The 15,404-nt window shown below is 33.7% G+C and overlaps 1 protein-coding gene across 1 annotated transcript in view; it reads left to right on the top strand.

The window, feature by feature from the left end:
- Positions 1 to 12,522, top strand: part of LOC136032989 (myb protein-like) — a 56,091-nt gene extending 43,569 nt beyond the window's left edge. Inside the window, exons 9-10 of the mRNA XM_065713514.1 lie at positions 5,004 to 5,141; positions 10,581 to 12,522. Of these exons, the coding sequence (XP_065569586.1) occupies positions 5,004 to 5,141; positions 10,581 to 10,700 (258 nt within the window). The 3' untranslated portion in view covers positions 10,701 to 12,522. The remainder of the gene's footprint in view (positions 1 to 5,003; positions 5,142 to 10,580) is intronic.
- The last annotated feature ends 2,882 nt before the right edge of the window (positions 12,523 to 15,404 follow it).

Here is a 15,404-nt window from a genome sequence, read left to right as displayed (position 1 = left end):
TCTTTACTTTTTGTGCAAGAATCTTATAGAATGTTTTGCAAAAAATCTAAAAATTCAATTGGAATTCACTACTAACATTTGAGTAATAGTAATGCATTTGATTTATACTAAGATGATTCTTAGTGTAAGAACTAGCTGTTGGGGTGGCGCTTCGCGCCACCCCAACACCTAGTTGGTGGGGGCGCTTCCCCCCCCCAAGCCCCCCCCCGCGCGCGTAAGTCGTTACGCGCCATATTAGTTACGCGCCATTGTAGTTGTGTCCCTGTGTCCCACCTGTGAATATAGATAGATATATATATATATATTTTTAACTACGTAAAACTTGCGAATATACAACATTCTTGGCTGTCCCATTGTCTGTGCATAGAAATAGATTGTCAGGTTTACCGACTCTTGAATATGCAACATATAATTGTCCAGGGGAAAAACAATCCGTATTCAGATCTATACCTCATTATTCTAATGATTGCCCTTGAGCTTTGTTGATGGTGATTGCTAATCGAACATTCCCTGTGTCCCCGTCGTCATTTATATATCCCCCTGTGCCCCCCGGCGTCCCCGTTGTTGTTGTTTCCCTGTGTCCCGGTCGTCATTTGTGTCCCGGTGTCCCAGTCTGTAATTTCTCTTTGAGTGTCGCGGTCGTCATTTATATTCCCTGTGTCCCGGTGTCCCGGTCGTCATTTGTGTTCCGGTGTCCCGGTCTGTAATTTCTCTTTGAGTGTCCTGTTCGTTATTTATATTCCCTGTGTCCCGGTCGTCATTTGTGTCCCGGTGCTTTGTTGATGGTGATTGCTAATCGAACATTCCTTGTGTCCCGGTCGCTTTCTCTTTGAGTGTCCCGGTCGTCATTTATATTCCCTGTGTCCTGGTGTCCCGGTCGTAATTTGTGTCCCGATGTCCCGGCCTGTAATTTCGTCAGTCGACAAACATGACGTCAGTCGACACACAAACATGACGTCACTCGACACACACACAGACAACTTATTTTATATATATAGATTATCTTAGATTTTTTTTTTTTTTTTTTTTTTTTTTTTTTTTTTTTTTTTTTTTTTTTTTTTTTTTTTTTTTTTTTTTTTTTTTTGCTCAGGTTCTGTGCAATGATTTTCAAAGTTTTTTGTCTAAACATCAAAATTATCCAAACAAACTTAAAAAATATTGCGTAAAACATGGCTTTAAGGGAAAATATGATCACTTTAAGTTCAGCAAATAAAATCGCATTAGGTTTTGGGACAACGAAATTTTTGGGGAAAAACAAACAACCAAGAACTTTTAAGTAAAAACTTTGTGTAATGACAAAACTCTGATTTCGTATTTTAATTGAGTGCAAAATTTCGACTTTTTTGAATGAAAAATAAATGTAACTAGTAACACGACAAGAAAAACCATGCGTTTCAGTGCGCTAGAAATTGGGCCAACCCTGGGTTCACTAGTAATTTTTTCTATATAACAACGACTATTTGCCGTGTATCTCCTCTTTTTTTTCTCCAGAAGTGATCTGCCTGAATCAAACATCATAGATAATCATAAGGAGGCTCATCTGAATTAAGATCACTTTTTTGTAGTGCCTTTTTATGGCACTTAAGAGATCGCACAACAACAAAGGGTCATTTTTTGTTGTAAAGCTGTAAATTTGACCAAATAGGGCCAGAATGTCAATGAGATAAATTTTGAGATAGCTAATCGACTTAAAACTATTTTAAAGTTATGGACAAAATCCACCCATCCGCCTTCCCCTCTAATTGAGATTTCAAGATTGTTTTATGGTATTTCATATAACTTGTTATCGTATCCCGCGCTCAACGATTATTTGTCCAATGGTGCAGTAATAGCACCTGTGTGTGATTTTTGATGAAATGCATGCTGATTGAAATGGTTTTCAGATCGAAGAAATGATTTTCGAATTGATTTTCTGTTTGGTGGGAAAAGCCAAACAAGCCCTCGAGACTTCCTATATAAAAATATCTAAAGTTTTTGAAAAACCTGGGAACACTAATGGAGCAAATGGGACAGTATTGACGGTATAGAAGTTCGAGGGCGAGAAGCTATGTCAGCCATGTTCAATGATTGCTTTGAAACTTTAATCACCTGTTGCCCCAACAGAGTTTGGTTCTTCTTTCCTTATGTCCCATAAGCCGTATCCTTATCTCTGAATATATGAGAATATATTTACCACCATTTACTTCAGAAGAACTTTGAAAGATTTATTTAGAATTTAAAGAATCGTGTTTCATTAGGACATGATGAAGTTTCTACTACTTTGCTACAAAATATTAGGGATATAATTTCGAGACACTTATTTCTGTAACTAATTCATGTATTTGTTTAGGAACAATCGCCAGTAACTTCATCATTAGATACATATAAGATACTATCTAGTCGGTAGATACCAAAGATCCATCAGTTTAGATTTCAACAGTTCAAGCGGTCGTAGCTCTTATTATAATTAAATGCCTTTTTTCAAAATAATGACCAAATACCGACCAAGTTTTCTGATATTAAAAAGGCATTTCGTACATTTAACTTGTGATATTCTTTTTAGTAAAATCGGAAATGTAAGTGTATGAGGGAAGAGACAGAAATGATATAATCCTATCTTCGTGATCGTCAAGTCGTGATGAATATCTGCAAATCCTTTGTCAGTATGGATGATCTATTTTAGGCCTCTTTTTATTCTTAATATGTATTAGCGATCTGCCATAATGCTTGGCGGGGAAAGATGTTGTGGTTTTATTCGCAGATGGTACAGCCGATTGTTAAAGTGAAGGACCTGTTTACATTGATCCAATATTGGGTTTTAACTATAAGTTTAGTTAACTAATGATTTTTTCTCCAATTACTTAGTACCAAATCTTATTAAAACTGAGTTTAGGGTTTTTGGTCGTTCAAGACGTGCTAATCAGATCATTTCAGCCCCAAGTTAATGGGCATAATTTCCATAGGGTCGAATCACACCGCTACTTGTAGGGGGAGGGGGGCTTTTCATGGCCTACTTATATCATGAATTCACATTGATCACTCACATTTAAGGCTTGCTTAAAATATCGAGTCTATGCATTTTGTAAAACACATTCCCAATTTTAGGTTTTAAAAACAATTTATCATTCTTTTCTTTTATCTTATTACAATTACTCTGTAATAGAATCTTAATATATTTTGGACCACAGGTACTTCAGGTATTTCAAAATAAAGCGGTGAATTTTTTTTTTTTTTTTTTTTTTTTTTTTTTTTTTTTTTTTTTTTTTTTTTTTTTTTTTTTTTTTTTTTTACACTGATCATTAAAACGTAAAAACGCGTCGGAGACAGAAACAATATTTCACACTTGAAATGTATAAACGATGCAAGTATTGCGAAATCGCATTTAAATGTAAAACTCAGGTAATTACTTTTGGGAAATTTCTGAATCTCTATAGATTCACCCTCCTTCGATTCCTAGGTATTCCAGAGCGTTTCGACTTCCTTTTGATAATTTGACTCAAAGAGATCTAGGTTTCTCAATTAGATATAAACTACCGATAATCTCAAACTACAAATAGTACAAATAGGCTAGTACAATTGAATTTAGCAGTTACTAGTCTAGTTATGAAAATGGATACAGATGATAGTTGTGGGTGGACCCCTAATAATTTTCCATTTACCCTGATTTTCAAGTCTGGTTTATCCCTTGTGATATTCTTAAAAGCAAATTGCAACTGTGTCGATCCTTGGTAAGAAATAACTACATAACAAGAAAGAATATAAAAAAAATACATTGGCGAAATTTTCATAGAATGTATAAATTAATGATAAAGAAAGCGAACAGTTCAAGTAAAATCATTTATGAAAGTTAATCCTGAGGTCATGTTTCATTTAAAATTTGTGCTGCCAGGCTCTAGAGGAAACGTTCAATAAAAATAATGTCTGAGTAAAAACTTTAGTCTTGAAACTTCAAGTTTAAAATCAACTTGAAAGTTTGAACTGTTTTTAGCGTGTGGCTCCCAATCTCGTTATTTTCAAAGTAATGCTTCCAATGAGATTACTCAGTGTTGCCGGTGGAGAAAGAAAAATCTTTGAACTTTTTATGCTTTGAAATAAAACAATTAAATGAAAACGCTGTAATATTTAGGAGAGTCGAATCGGACTGAGAAAATAATTATGGTCGAAAGACAACTATAATCACTAGAAAAATATTATCAAAACTCAGGATAAGTCACCGGAGATGGATATTAGTTACAAGCGTTGCTCTTTACGGGGTGGGTGTGACCGCCCGAAACTGTTACTATATTCTGGCCATAGAAACATTTTGTAGACATGTTTTTTATTATTATGTACATAAAATGCGAATGTTTTGTTTAAAAGCTCTCTTCACAAAATAACAAATATTCAAATTTAACAAATATTCGATTGAAAAGCTCTCTTCAGTCAAATCACAATTTAAGACAACTTTTGAAAAATCTAACGTTTGAGACATGAACTTGGATTTACAACCGTAGAATAATAGAATTACCCTTACTCCATGCTTGGCAACCTTAGTTCTGCCCTAGGATGGATGGATGATAGACTATCTATCAACAAGTGAAATGACATCGTTTTTATACAATTCTGAAAAAGGCTTATGCAAGCTGTCTTGGCTTTTTTCCAATTAGCCAATGTTCTCAACTTTTCATTACAGACAACCAAGTTGATTTTAATTCAAAAGTTAATTTTAATTCAGTTAGTGGCTGGTGAATTATTTTTCAATTTATGTTGGTTAAGGCTTGAACTAGGGATAATGAATCTTTTTATTCTATCATGATCTATCTCCTCACCTTCTATGAGGTAAATTAGTCTCTATAAATGTAACTAATACGTAAGGACCCAGGAGGAGACAGATGATTCTTTAAAAAATGCTAGATTCCCTTTTTTGTCTTGAGTGATTTGATTCATAGTTGGTATGTGGACTAGGAGAAGAAAGTCTTTTTGATAGAATGTTTTACCAAGACTGCATAAACAGAAAAACAGATTAATGATTATATCATTTGTAGAGCAAGTCATTAAACGGCGATTCCTCTGTTTTGTTCTCTCCACCGTCGATATTGAGGGACACCTTGGCAGATGAAGACTGCTCTGATGCCGATTCTTCTTTCAACAAGTCTTTGAACAAGTCTCGCTGTAAATCCCGAGTAAGTCTCCTTTATTGTCTTGTTTTAAGGGGTTATTTTGTAACTTTTTATATCGTATGCCCAGTTTAATCTATATTTTGACTAAATATATTTTAGAAATGCATTTCAAAACATTTTAGATATACTTTTATCTCTATATACGCTGAAAAGTTGTTAAAAGTTTTGTTTCCTGTTCTCTGGAAATTCTACTCACAAAGTGGGTCAACGTTTAGATTAGTCCGAGAAAAAGTTACGGTCAAGGTATCGAAATGACTGAAGTATTCTAAGGAACATTCTCAAATCGCAGATCCTTCTTGCAGAACTTTTCGGGTTTTCCCCATGTAGCTTGGAAAATGTGTATCAGTATTTTCATTTTGATTCCTAAAAAATTAAAAATAGTTTCACTTGCAACGGATTTTTCTAATAAAACGTAAAACACAATGAACATTATTTTTGGTATTTGAGAGCATGAAGAACCACGAAAAATATACATTTACCCACGAAACGTAGGGAAAGTTTTGTAGCCCCCCCCCCCCCCCGAAAAAATGTTTTTTAACCCTCCTCTTCCCGAAAAAAAAATCCTGGATAGGGCTCTGATTATAATATAAGTTGCGAAGTCCCTTAACTAAGGGCAAAGTAGTCCCCAAAAAAGTCAAAGATCAAAAAGTCATTGAAGTTCAATGGTATTTAATGTGGGTGACGTAGCATTTTTTAGCACTTTCTTAAAAAAAAAAAAAAAACCTTTCTGTCCGTTTCATTATGTTTTCTTGCGACAAAAATTCATGACGCTTGTCTGCTAAAATTTTTGGGCTTGATATAACACTGGTGAACTGCTTACCGGGGTTTTTTTTTCTAGAGTTATGTCTGTTGAATTTCCTTTTAAAGGAATTAAGAGATAAATTTGAAGGGATAACATCCCTCGGAAGACCTTTCCAAATGTAGCCTGTATTTTGGATCCTCTGGAGTGGTGCTGGTAGGCTTTCCTGCACAAAGTGAGCTGCCGAATAAACCAGAGGGATTAAACACAAAATAAAACACATAAATTAAACACAAAATTGAACTCCGAGTTATGGAGGTACAGTTGAACTAGCTTAATATGGTAATAGCAATGAATCGGTCCTTTTTGCTGCCTTACTGTTCAAATTCAGATATTTGATTCGATAAGGTTTTATATTATCCCTGCCTGGGCCTATCTGTCTTAACATATTTAGATGCAATCTTTCAAGCTTAACAATATTAGCTTAAACATTTTTTTTTTCTTCATTCTTGTGCTCGTTACCGAAAAATGTAAAAAGTTGCAGATGACCGACATTGTAGGTAAGTCTTGGTATAAACTTCTCACCATATAAACTGTTGCAACGTTTATACTGGTTTCGAATCGGTATTATCTAACTGAGAACCAGGTCCCCTTCATGTGTGTCGCTTTAGCTTTAACTGTAAATTTGACCAATTCTCTCTTTGCAGTCAAACACCCGCCAAATTAATTTGTGCCTTATTTTACGTCAGGGTTTAAAGGGGAACGGAATAGCAAAACACCCGGCTATCTCTTCATGTTAAATATTTTTAATTTGTGTGACGACAGCGGACGTTAAAGGGCATTGATTCTGGTTTCTGTTTATTGTCCAGATCAAATACTATAATCTGTGTTTGTTTCTCTTTCTTTTTCTTTTTTTATCTTTTTTATTGGGTTTTCTAAATTAATTTTTTATATATTTAATATGCTTATATAATAAAATGGTATGTGCAAATTTCGTAATTTTAACAGGGACTTGTAGAGGGTTTTGAAATGAAGAATTGGGCTTTAAAATTTGTCTAATTATCTGCAAAACGGGCGTTTCATCAATCTGTTTTTTTGCTACTGCAATTTGTCACCATCAATTTTATATTGGAGACTCCTGAGTGACTGAATAATTAGCTTTAATAGTTGGTTCATTAATTTGGATAGAATAACCCTAGGAATAATTAAAGGACAGTGTTTCAACTTCATTGAATTGACACTTGCAAACGAACGTATTCAATATATATTATAAAATATAATTATGCCATGTCAAAATAGGTTTCGATCAAAGATTTTGAACCAAGGGAAAGGAACGCAATAAAAAGATGACGGCGTAATTAGTTTGCAAAAGTACTTTGTGAAGCATGGCAAAAAGCACAATAAAAGAGTAGCCTTAACTTATCTTGTTTACTGTGCAGAGGCAGAGGTAAAAATTAAATTAAATATAAAAGAAGCTTGGAAGACACCGGAACACTTACTCGACTGGAATGAGGCACCTTTTCAAGAAGAAACTAGTGCGGTAACGCCAAAAGTAAGTGTTATAACTTCCGCTCCTGATTTAGAATCAGATGTTTAAAGAAACAACATTCTTTCTGCATGATTAATGCTCTTTTTTCTGAAAAGATCCGAATATCTAGTAACCGAACAATTGAAAGCATCACTCAAAAGCATCACTCAATTTATTTAATGGCGTGAATCTGTTAAATGCTTCAATTTATAGCTTATAGGTTTGTGTGCTTTTGGGGGGTCTATCTAGTACTTAAGATTTTCTGTCAGAACAAGGAAATCCGAGCAAGCGCTGGAGGCAGTTATTTTAGAAAATTTGTATTCGTCTCTCGAGGTGTTTCTTCAGTGCCCATGTCTCTCGTGTGTATATTAGTACTACTAATCAGGAGCACTGAGTGACTCTATGGTGAACTTGTTCAAAGTTTGTGTTTTCATATATGTTCGAGTTTCGTGGGTTTCATTTATGTTAGCATTAACATACGGGCACATATAAAATTTGGGGCGAGTTGGAAAAATAAGATGGTAAAGGTCTGCAAAGAAATGGCCAAGACAAAAACAGTCCGTTTGGCTCACCATTCGACGTTCTATCTAAAAATGGTAATCATTTTCGTCGTGAATATTGACGGATAGGTCTAAAATAAACTGTTCTCTGGTGAAATGAATTGGAACATAACTTATTAAAACCAAACTCCTTTTTAACTTAGGTGGGCTTGGGTAAAGAATCACTTTAGGGAAACACTTGTTTTATTTTTAACAAAAGTAGTTGATTTTCAGTAATTGACATATGCGTTAAATGCAGGAAGTCTTGTTCTTTCTGCCGTTTTCTTTAAAATATAGAAGATATTTGTGTTAAAAGACTTTGTTATATACGGGACAGAGCCTCAGAGGATCGCAATAATTTTTGTTCGCTGTTTTGATAAACTAGCGCTTATTTCCTGCAATTTTCACAAATTTCCCTCCTTTCCCCTCTCTCTCGTGTATGTGTCTGAGAAAAGCTTGTATTATTGCTGTTAAGGCAAAATTAAACCTTTTTGGAAGTACTAAAGTACATGACTTTGACAAAAGTCTAAGGAATTCAGGAACCCAAACACGTGCACTTGGCGCTTTCTGCGCAATTCTCCTTGATACTATGCACTAAGTGAGTAAACCTGATATGTTGCATAAAATATAATGTCACTCAAAGATGAACCTTGATAAATAATTGAAATTTTATCTATAATTTATCAAAGATATCGGTGATAATACGTACCTTCGGATCTCTATCTATTTGACAAAGTTATACTTAATTCGTGGGAAAGCTTAAAAGAGGTAGGAAGTAAAACTGAGAATATTTTTTTTTTGCAGTTAATACAATATATATTTTAAAACTAGATCAACCAAACTGACAGGTAATATTTCCTTATAATTTATTGAATTCTAAAAGCAAGCACTATACTGAAAACTTAAACTGCTCGAGTTTTTTAGAGCGTTTAAACTGTATTCTAGAAGTTACCGACATTATGGCCGGTGGCGCAATTTCGAGAGACTAATAAAAAAAATACTTCCACGGTCTAGTCAAGGATTTTTTGGCTCCTTAGAGAATATCTTAATTTGTTGATGGGGTTTATGTTGTCTGTAAAGCGTCAGTTTTTTGGAATTCTAAAAATATAGGGAGAAGTCATAAGTCAGTTTATTTTAACTAGCTGCATATGATATACATAAATACCATACAGTATATGATATATGCTGTATAGTAAAGTAAGTAGTAGTAAGACTGTACTAGACCCTTGAGATCCAAACCGGCGGTGCTGATCTTCGTTTCATGACCCTTCAGCCAGGAAGTGCAAGGAGGTTGAGGGCCAACCATCCTGTGCTTTCACACACCCTTCCTGCTTACCTTCCCCAGATTTCTCCAGGTACCCATTTAGAGCTGGGTCGACTCTGGCTGAGCTTACAGAGTCACGCCACTGACCCCGTCCCAAACTAAATAGCTGGTTACTACTGGGATTGAACCCGTGCCCCTTGGACACAGAATTTTGTGTTTTCAAAACGGATCATTAATAAAACTACGGGATATAAACTACGGATCATTATTATTTTTTTATTTTTTTTTCATTAACAGATTTTAATGCTCAGTTAAGAAAGACTGTCTCATAGCTTAGACCAATTGGCCGATTTGGGAAAATAGTAATAGTAATAGTAATAGAGTGCAATAATTTGTAGATACAATAATCTAGTCATAAACAATTCGGTTTTGGTCCAAAACTAACCCATAAGTTAACATGGCACTTGCTTGATAAAAAGTCCGTATTTATTATTGGTAACAATCTTATCTGTCATCTTTGTTGTCGTTTTTATTATGCAAGCACTTCTACGTGAATTCTGAGTGCTATTTTGCATGTACTGGTATGAGTTTTCCAAAAACTGCACATGTTTTCCCACGCAAAATAACTGTATTTGTTGCAATGCGTTTCTCACGAAGCATGTATTTTGCGTTAAAAGAGTAAAATCTGATTGAACCAGTACTCCGTTATCCCTACAGTTTGTATTTATTCATTCTGTATCTTTATGTGTTGAAGAGATAAAACATTAAAGGTTGGTAAACTGTGATTCTAGTATATCTAGAAAGTATCAAGGGAGAAAAGGGGAGAAGGTAGAATCTATTGCTTGTCCTATGTGTGGATCTCTGGATGAAAGTTTAATACATTTTTTGTGTGAATGTGTCAAATTGAATGAATGGAGGCGAGAGATGTATGGTAAAGAAAAATTGAATGAGATATGGATGGTAGATAGAATGAAAGAGACAAATTTCCTTAGTATTAAAAGGATAGCAAGATTTATAAGGATTGCAGCGGCACATCGGGAGCGTTTTCTTTAAATAGTATTGATTTATTTTAGTTAATTTGTTGTTTGTTTTTTTGTTATGTAAATTTCCTATGGCCCACGGGCTTTTTCTGGAATAAATTGTTATTATTATTAAATTATTATTATTATTAATAAGATTATATAATTTGTGAAATGACTTTTGGGCTAAGTCCATAAGAACATTGCGACATTTCGTGACTAACATTATCATGTTAAAAATTATCTCTCTGGAAAGAAAGATTGATCTATATTAAGTTGTTATTGAGCAGAATACGGACATTGCCTTCTGACGAATACTAGAAGTTTCAAATATTTACGTTCCTGTTTTACAGGTTGCTCTTCATTGGGAAGTGCTGGCTTGTGGACGCACACGGGATCAGCTTGACCTAACAGAACAGGCAAGAACTATTTTAACAGACAAATCCCGAGTTCCAAGGTCTCTCAACTTATAACTTGCAAGCGTTTTTTTTTTCGTTTTTTTTTACTTTTATGCATTTTTTTTTCGAAGTATGTATTTTGAGGGTCCACATTGAGTCTTTTTCTTTTTAATTTTGCAGGAAATAACTGCCTTGATGTGCTCAAAAATGTAACTAGTTGCCATAGTGTCAGAATATTGTCTTAATAATCTAGGTCCGCACTGAGAAGGTTGAAGATTCTGATAAATGAAAATACATCATTCCTCAGTTTATTTCTCTTAATTTCGATTAAATAAGAAGAAAAGTCAAACCAAGAATAAAAAAAAAAAATTCTCTTCTTTTGTAAGGCTCTTTCAAAGAGGCATAGAAACTTGAAAAAGTTAATAATTCCCTTGCTGCCTTACTGTACCTGGTTAATTTGAGGCTTCAGTACTTAAGTAAAACCAGAAATATGTGCTTGAATATGTTTTGGGAGGTAAGAGGTGTGACCAAATGTTCGATTCAAATGAAGAAAAATTAAGTTATACAGACGCTAAGCTCAGCCAGAGTCAACCCAGCTCACATTGGTCAAATTTGTGGGGAGGGGGGCTTGGAACTGTCGTATAATTTACGTCTAGCCACAAATAACACTTCTAGCCGAAGGCGTTGAATCAGGAGATCAGTACCTGTGGTACGCGGTCAATTACTGTCATTTAGACATTTAATCAAGTTAACTTATGCCAAATATTAACTGCTCAAAGGATTCTTAGTGAAAATATTAGAATGCTTTACAATAATTTAAGTTGAAAATTAATGGGGCGATATTTATGACTTGCATACTTTAAGAGCGATGGTATACTTTGGTGGCTGATCAAACAAATCTAGACTTGTATTAACCGTGTCCTTATAGCAAATACTAGAAAGAACAAAAACCTGTCAGCACCTGAAACCTGTCGCTCTCTAAAGATGAAAATTGCACTTATAGCATTCCGGTAAAACTTATTGCTCAAATAATTAATATTATGCGTCTATTATATTTCTTATTAGTATTATTATTCATTTCTGGCTTTCTAAAATTTTCTTTTCTTGTTTTTTAATTCTGAAAATGGTGGCTATACATTACAATTCTTAGTCACATAGAATTGTGTAAGAGCCAGGATAAAAAAGAAAAATCGGATGAATTTAATTTCAGTTTTTTTATTATTCCACTAATTTGATATTTGTGTGTTTTTTCTGATTTATACTTCTGTTTAATTTGATGTGTCATTCCTTGTATTCTGTATCTTAGTGCAACAATAATAAAGTATAGAGATTTGCTTGAAAATGAAAATAAAATACTCTAATATCTCGGTATTTAGTACTTTAAAATGCCTTAGCCATTTGCAGATGCCTTTTTATACATTCGTGCCATAAAGTTTCATTTACATTCCATTTTAGTTATTAAAAGGAAAGGCTTAATGTGGACTTTTTATGTTCTGTTTTTTATGTAAGAAAAGGTTTACTCTTACAAAGGGCATGGGAAGAAAAATTGCGATAATTCAATTATCTTTTTGTGCAAAATATGTTCTAAAGTATTCCTCCCCTCCATCCAGCATTAGGCAGAATTAAACTAGTTTCTGTACTCTTCTGTGTCTCGTCAAAAAAACATTTTAGGTAAAATAAAAAATTCAACGAAACACTGATTCTTCAAAAAAATAAAAATTAGAAACTGCTGACCACCTTATTGATTGACAGTGATTACTAGTTGCTAAACTGAGTATGACCGCATAAAAATAAAACAGCAACGTTCAGTATGAAAAAGCAAGCTCAGAGTAATTACAGCTTGAAGTCACTAGCTTGTTTTGAAAATGGTTATAACAATAGGGCCTAAAACAAGGGTAAATAAAAAAAGAGGATTTAGCGATTTCGTAGTTGCCACCACTCAACACATCAGTACCCATAACTTTTAAAGTTGCATCTGACTTAAAAGGTTTTTTTGCACATAATTGGTCATTATTTAGAATAGCTGAGATTTCTCTCGTTTTAAACAAGGCTGTATCCAGGATTTTATTCGGGGGAGGGGACAAAAAAACTTAAAAAACGCATCAAAATTTGGTTTATACGCATTTTTACTATGTTTTTACGAATATGACAAGCATTTTGGAATGGGGGGGGGGGGGGGTCAAACCCTACTAACTTTTTTGTGGATACGGTCTTGGTTGTAAATAATTTGCCATGATGGCTCCTCGTTTTTGGAGCGTCTAGAACTCTTTCAGTAAAAAGAGCTAAAGAGGCCAAGTTCAAAACTGATTTGCGCGATGAATTTAAGGCTTAGAAATATTATCACAATTTTACGTCCCTTGCCTATGTTGTTACTTAAAACCTGATTGCGTTGTGAGTTGTTTTTTTACCTTACAATTGCATGTATTAATTAGTTGTACGTAGTTTCTGTTTTTTATTGTTTTTAGGCAGCTGTTCGCGTCTAACATTAGTTTATTTTGTTCGGTTGTAAATTTGTGCTAACTGACAGTTTTGACCTTTTTCTTTAAACTGAGCTGGTATCCATACAGAGCCTTGAATTATGAGTTATAGAAATCGAAGTATTATGTTTCGATGACATTATAATCCTGTGCTAATTTCTTAAAGCAGTCTTTACAAAACAGTTTTAAATTCGAAGGGAGTTGTTTTGAAAGACCTTTTTTCAACTATTTTAAGGCCCTCAAAATAGGGTGTGGCAATTTAAAAGTGGCTTTTTTTAAGTTTGTCTTATTTAGATTCCTGCTCAATGGTACTCTGTGGAGCATGCTGGGTCGCTCAATGCAGTCGTTTCATCAATACGAAAAAGTAGAGGAATCTGGTGGGAGTCGGTCATTCGGTGATTTAGCATGTATCCCCCACGTACGTCTAAATAACCCTCTTTGAAGAAAACGGCTCCATTCCCAACTCCCTTCAAAGTTTCGGACCTGTGTCCACCTATGCTGTATGTGCTAATTCGGTAGATTGACATAATTTAAAAAAAACTTAATTGCTGAAAATAAATCTTTTATTGAAATGAAAATCAAAGGCTTTTTCATACATTATGGACTTTTCTTCTTATTTGAATGCACCATCACTATGAATAATTTATTTATAATTAATAAAATACAGAAGTATTTCTGTATTGACTATTTGAAGAATTGAACTTGTGGCTCATGCAACTTTTATCTTCTGTTCATTATGCACAAAGCTGAAAGATGGTTTTTCTTAATACCAATAGGTTTTTTATATCTCAATAACTTAACGCAAGTGATAAATAAGGTTTGTGGAAGAACTAATAGACATCTCTGTTGTGGGTCTCCTACTAGATGACTTAGGAGCATATTAGTAGGGTAACTAATAGGGAAAGTGCGAGTTACTCTCTTTTATTTGGAACGTGGCAGTAGGCCATCCCAACTAAGAAAAATATCCAGAGTATTTTTATTGTTGTATTTGAAAGCTTTTATTGCAAAAGACAGGCTCCTTTGTGTTATAAAGCGTTTTTAGTGTTTTAGTGTTTCCTTATGCATCTTTCAAGTCTTAGTTAATTGAATAGAAGTTACTTTTTTTCTTGTCTGCTTTTTCTAATGACTAGAACGTTTAAACGCTAGAAATGACAGCTATCAATCTCAGCTGAGTGATAAAATACGATCGAAGTTTGTTTTCTTTCTCAAAGGTTAAAATTTACGAAAAGAAAAATGTTTTGCGAAGGTAAACCCGGAAGCGGTATATGTAGATATGGCTTCTTATTTTTTGTTGCTAAGAAAGAAAGTTGTTTTAGTTTAAACTCCGTTTAATTAAAAATCAAATTATAGTAATTATATTTTGTATAATTTGATTTAAACTTTATTATATTTATAAACTTGAACAAGTAACTTCGTTTATTTTCACGACTGTCGTTGCCATATAACCGTTCAAGAAAAGGTGCCAATCTTGTTTATTCTCCTTTTTCTTTTTCTTTTTTGCCAAACTTTCGACGAAATAGATTCCTTGTTCTAAGAAAATTAATGTTCTGTATTTTCAATTTAATTGCCCTTTCTTGTCTTTCTTGCTTTTTGTCTTGAAAATACGTAAGAATGGTGTTTCACTTTAAATACCTCCATTCCATGCACCAACTTGATGTTCTTGTATGATATTTATAAATACTTAACCAGTTTATATGATATTCTATACTATGTGAAGGGTATAAAGGGTTTTATATTCAAATATATATATATATATATATATATATATATATATATATATATATATATATATATATATATATATAAATTATATATATATATATATATATATATATATCGTACGTGTATTCTGCTTGCTACTTAACCGCTTTTGTTTTCGAAGCAGTTCGTATATTGTTCTTTCCTAGTCGTATTAATAGGAAATAGGATTTTTCAATTTTTGTAATGTCTCCTATCTTAAAATAAAAGTATTCTTTTTGTCTAATTGGTTTTCTTTTTTGTTTCCGTGGAGTTTAGTTTTACATTCTAAAATCTTCCGTAATTCCTTGTAAGAGACAGGAATTACGGATTCGACTACAGTGCTTTATTTAGTGTAGCAGATAAAACCCAAGTTTTCAGCGTTTTTGTTTGCCTGTTTTTTTTCTTATTATGAAACAAAATGAGTCAATAGGACTTTTTACAAGTCCTAATTGTAACTAAAGTTAATACTGCTATTGAGACTACTTTTGCCTGTGACTACGAGTATTTGCGATTGCTGTTCCTTACAAATCTGGCTACTTGCGACTTCAAATAAAAAATTTTC

This window comes from Artemia franciscana, chromosome 11 (genome assembly GCF_032884065.1).
Source record: "Artemia franciscana chromosome 11, ASM3288406v1, whole genome shotgun sequence".
Taxonomy (NCBI): Eukaryota; Metazoa; Arthropoda; class Branchiopoda; order Anostraca; family Artemiidae; genus Artemia; species Artemia franciscana.
This window is presented reverse-complemented; position numbering and strand designations above follow the sequence as displayed.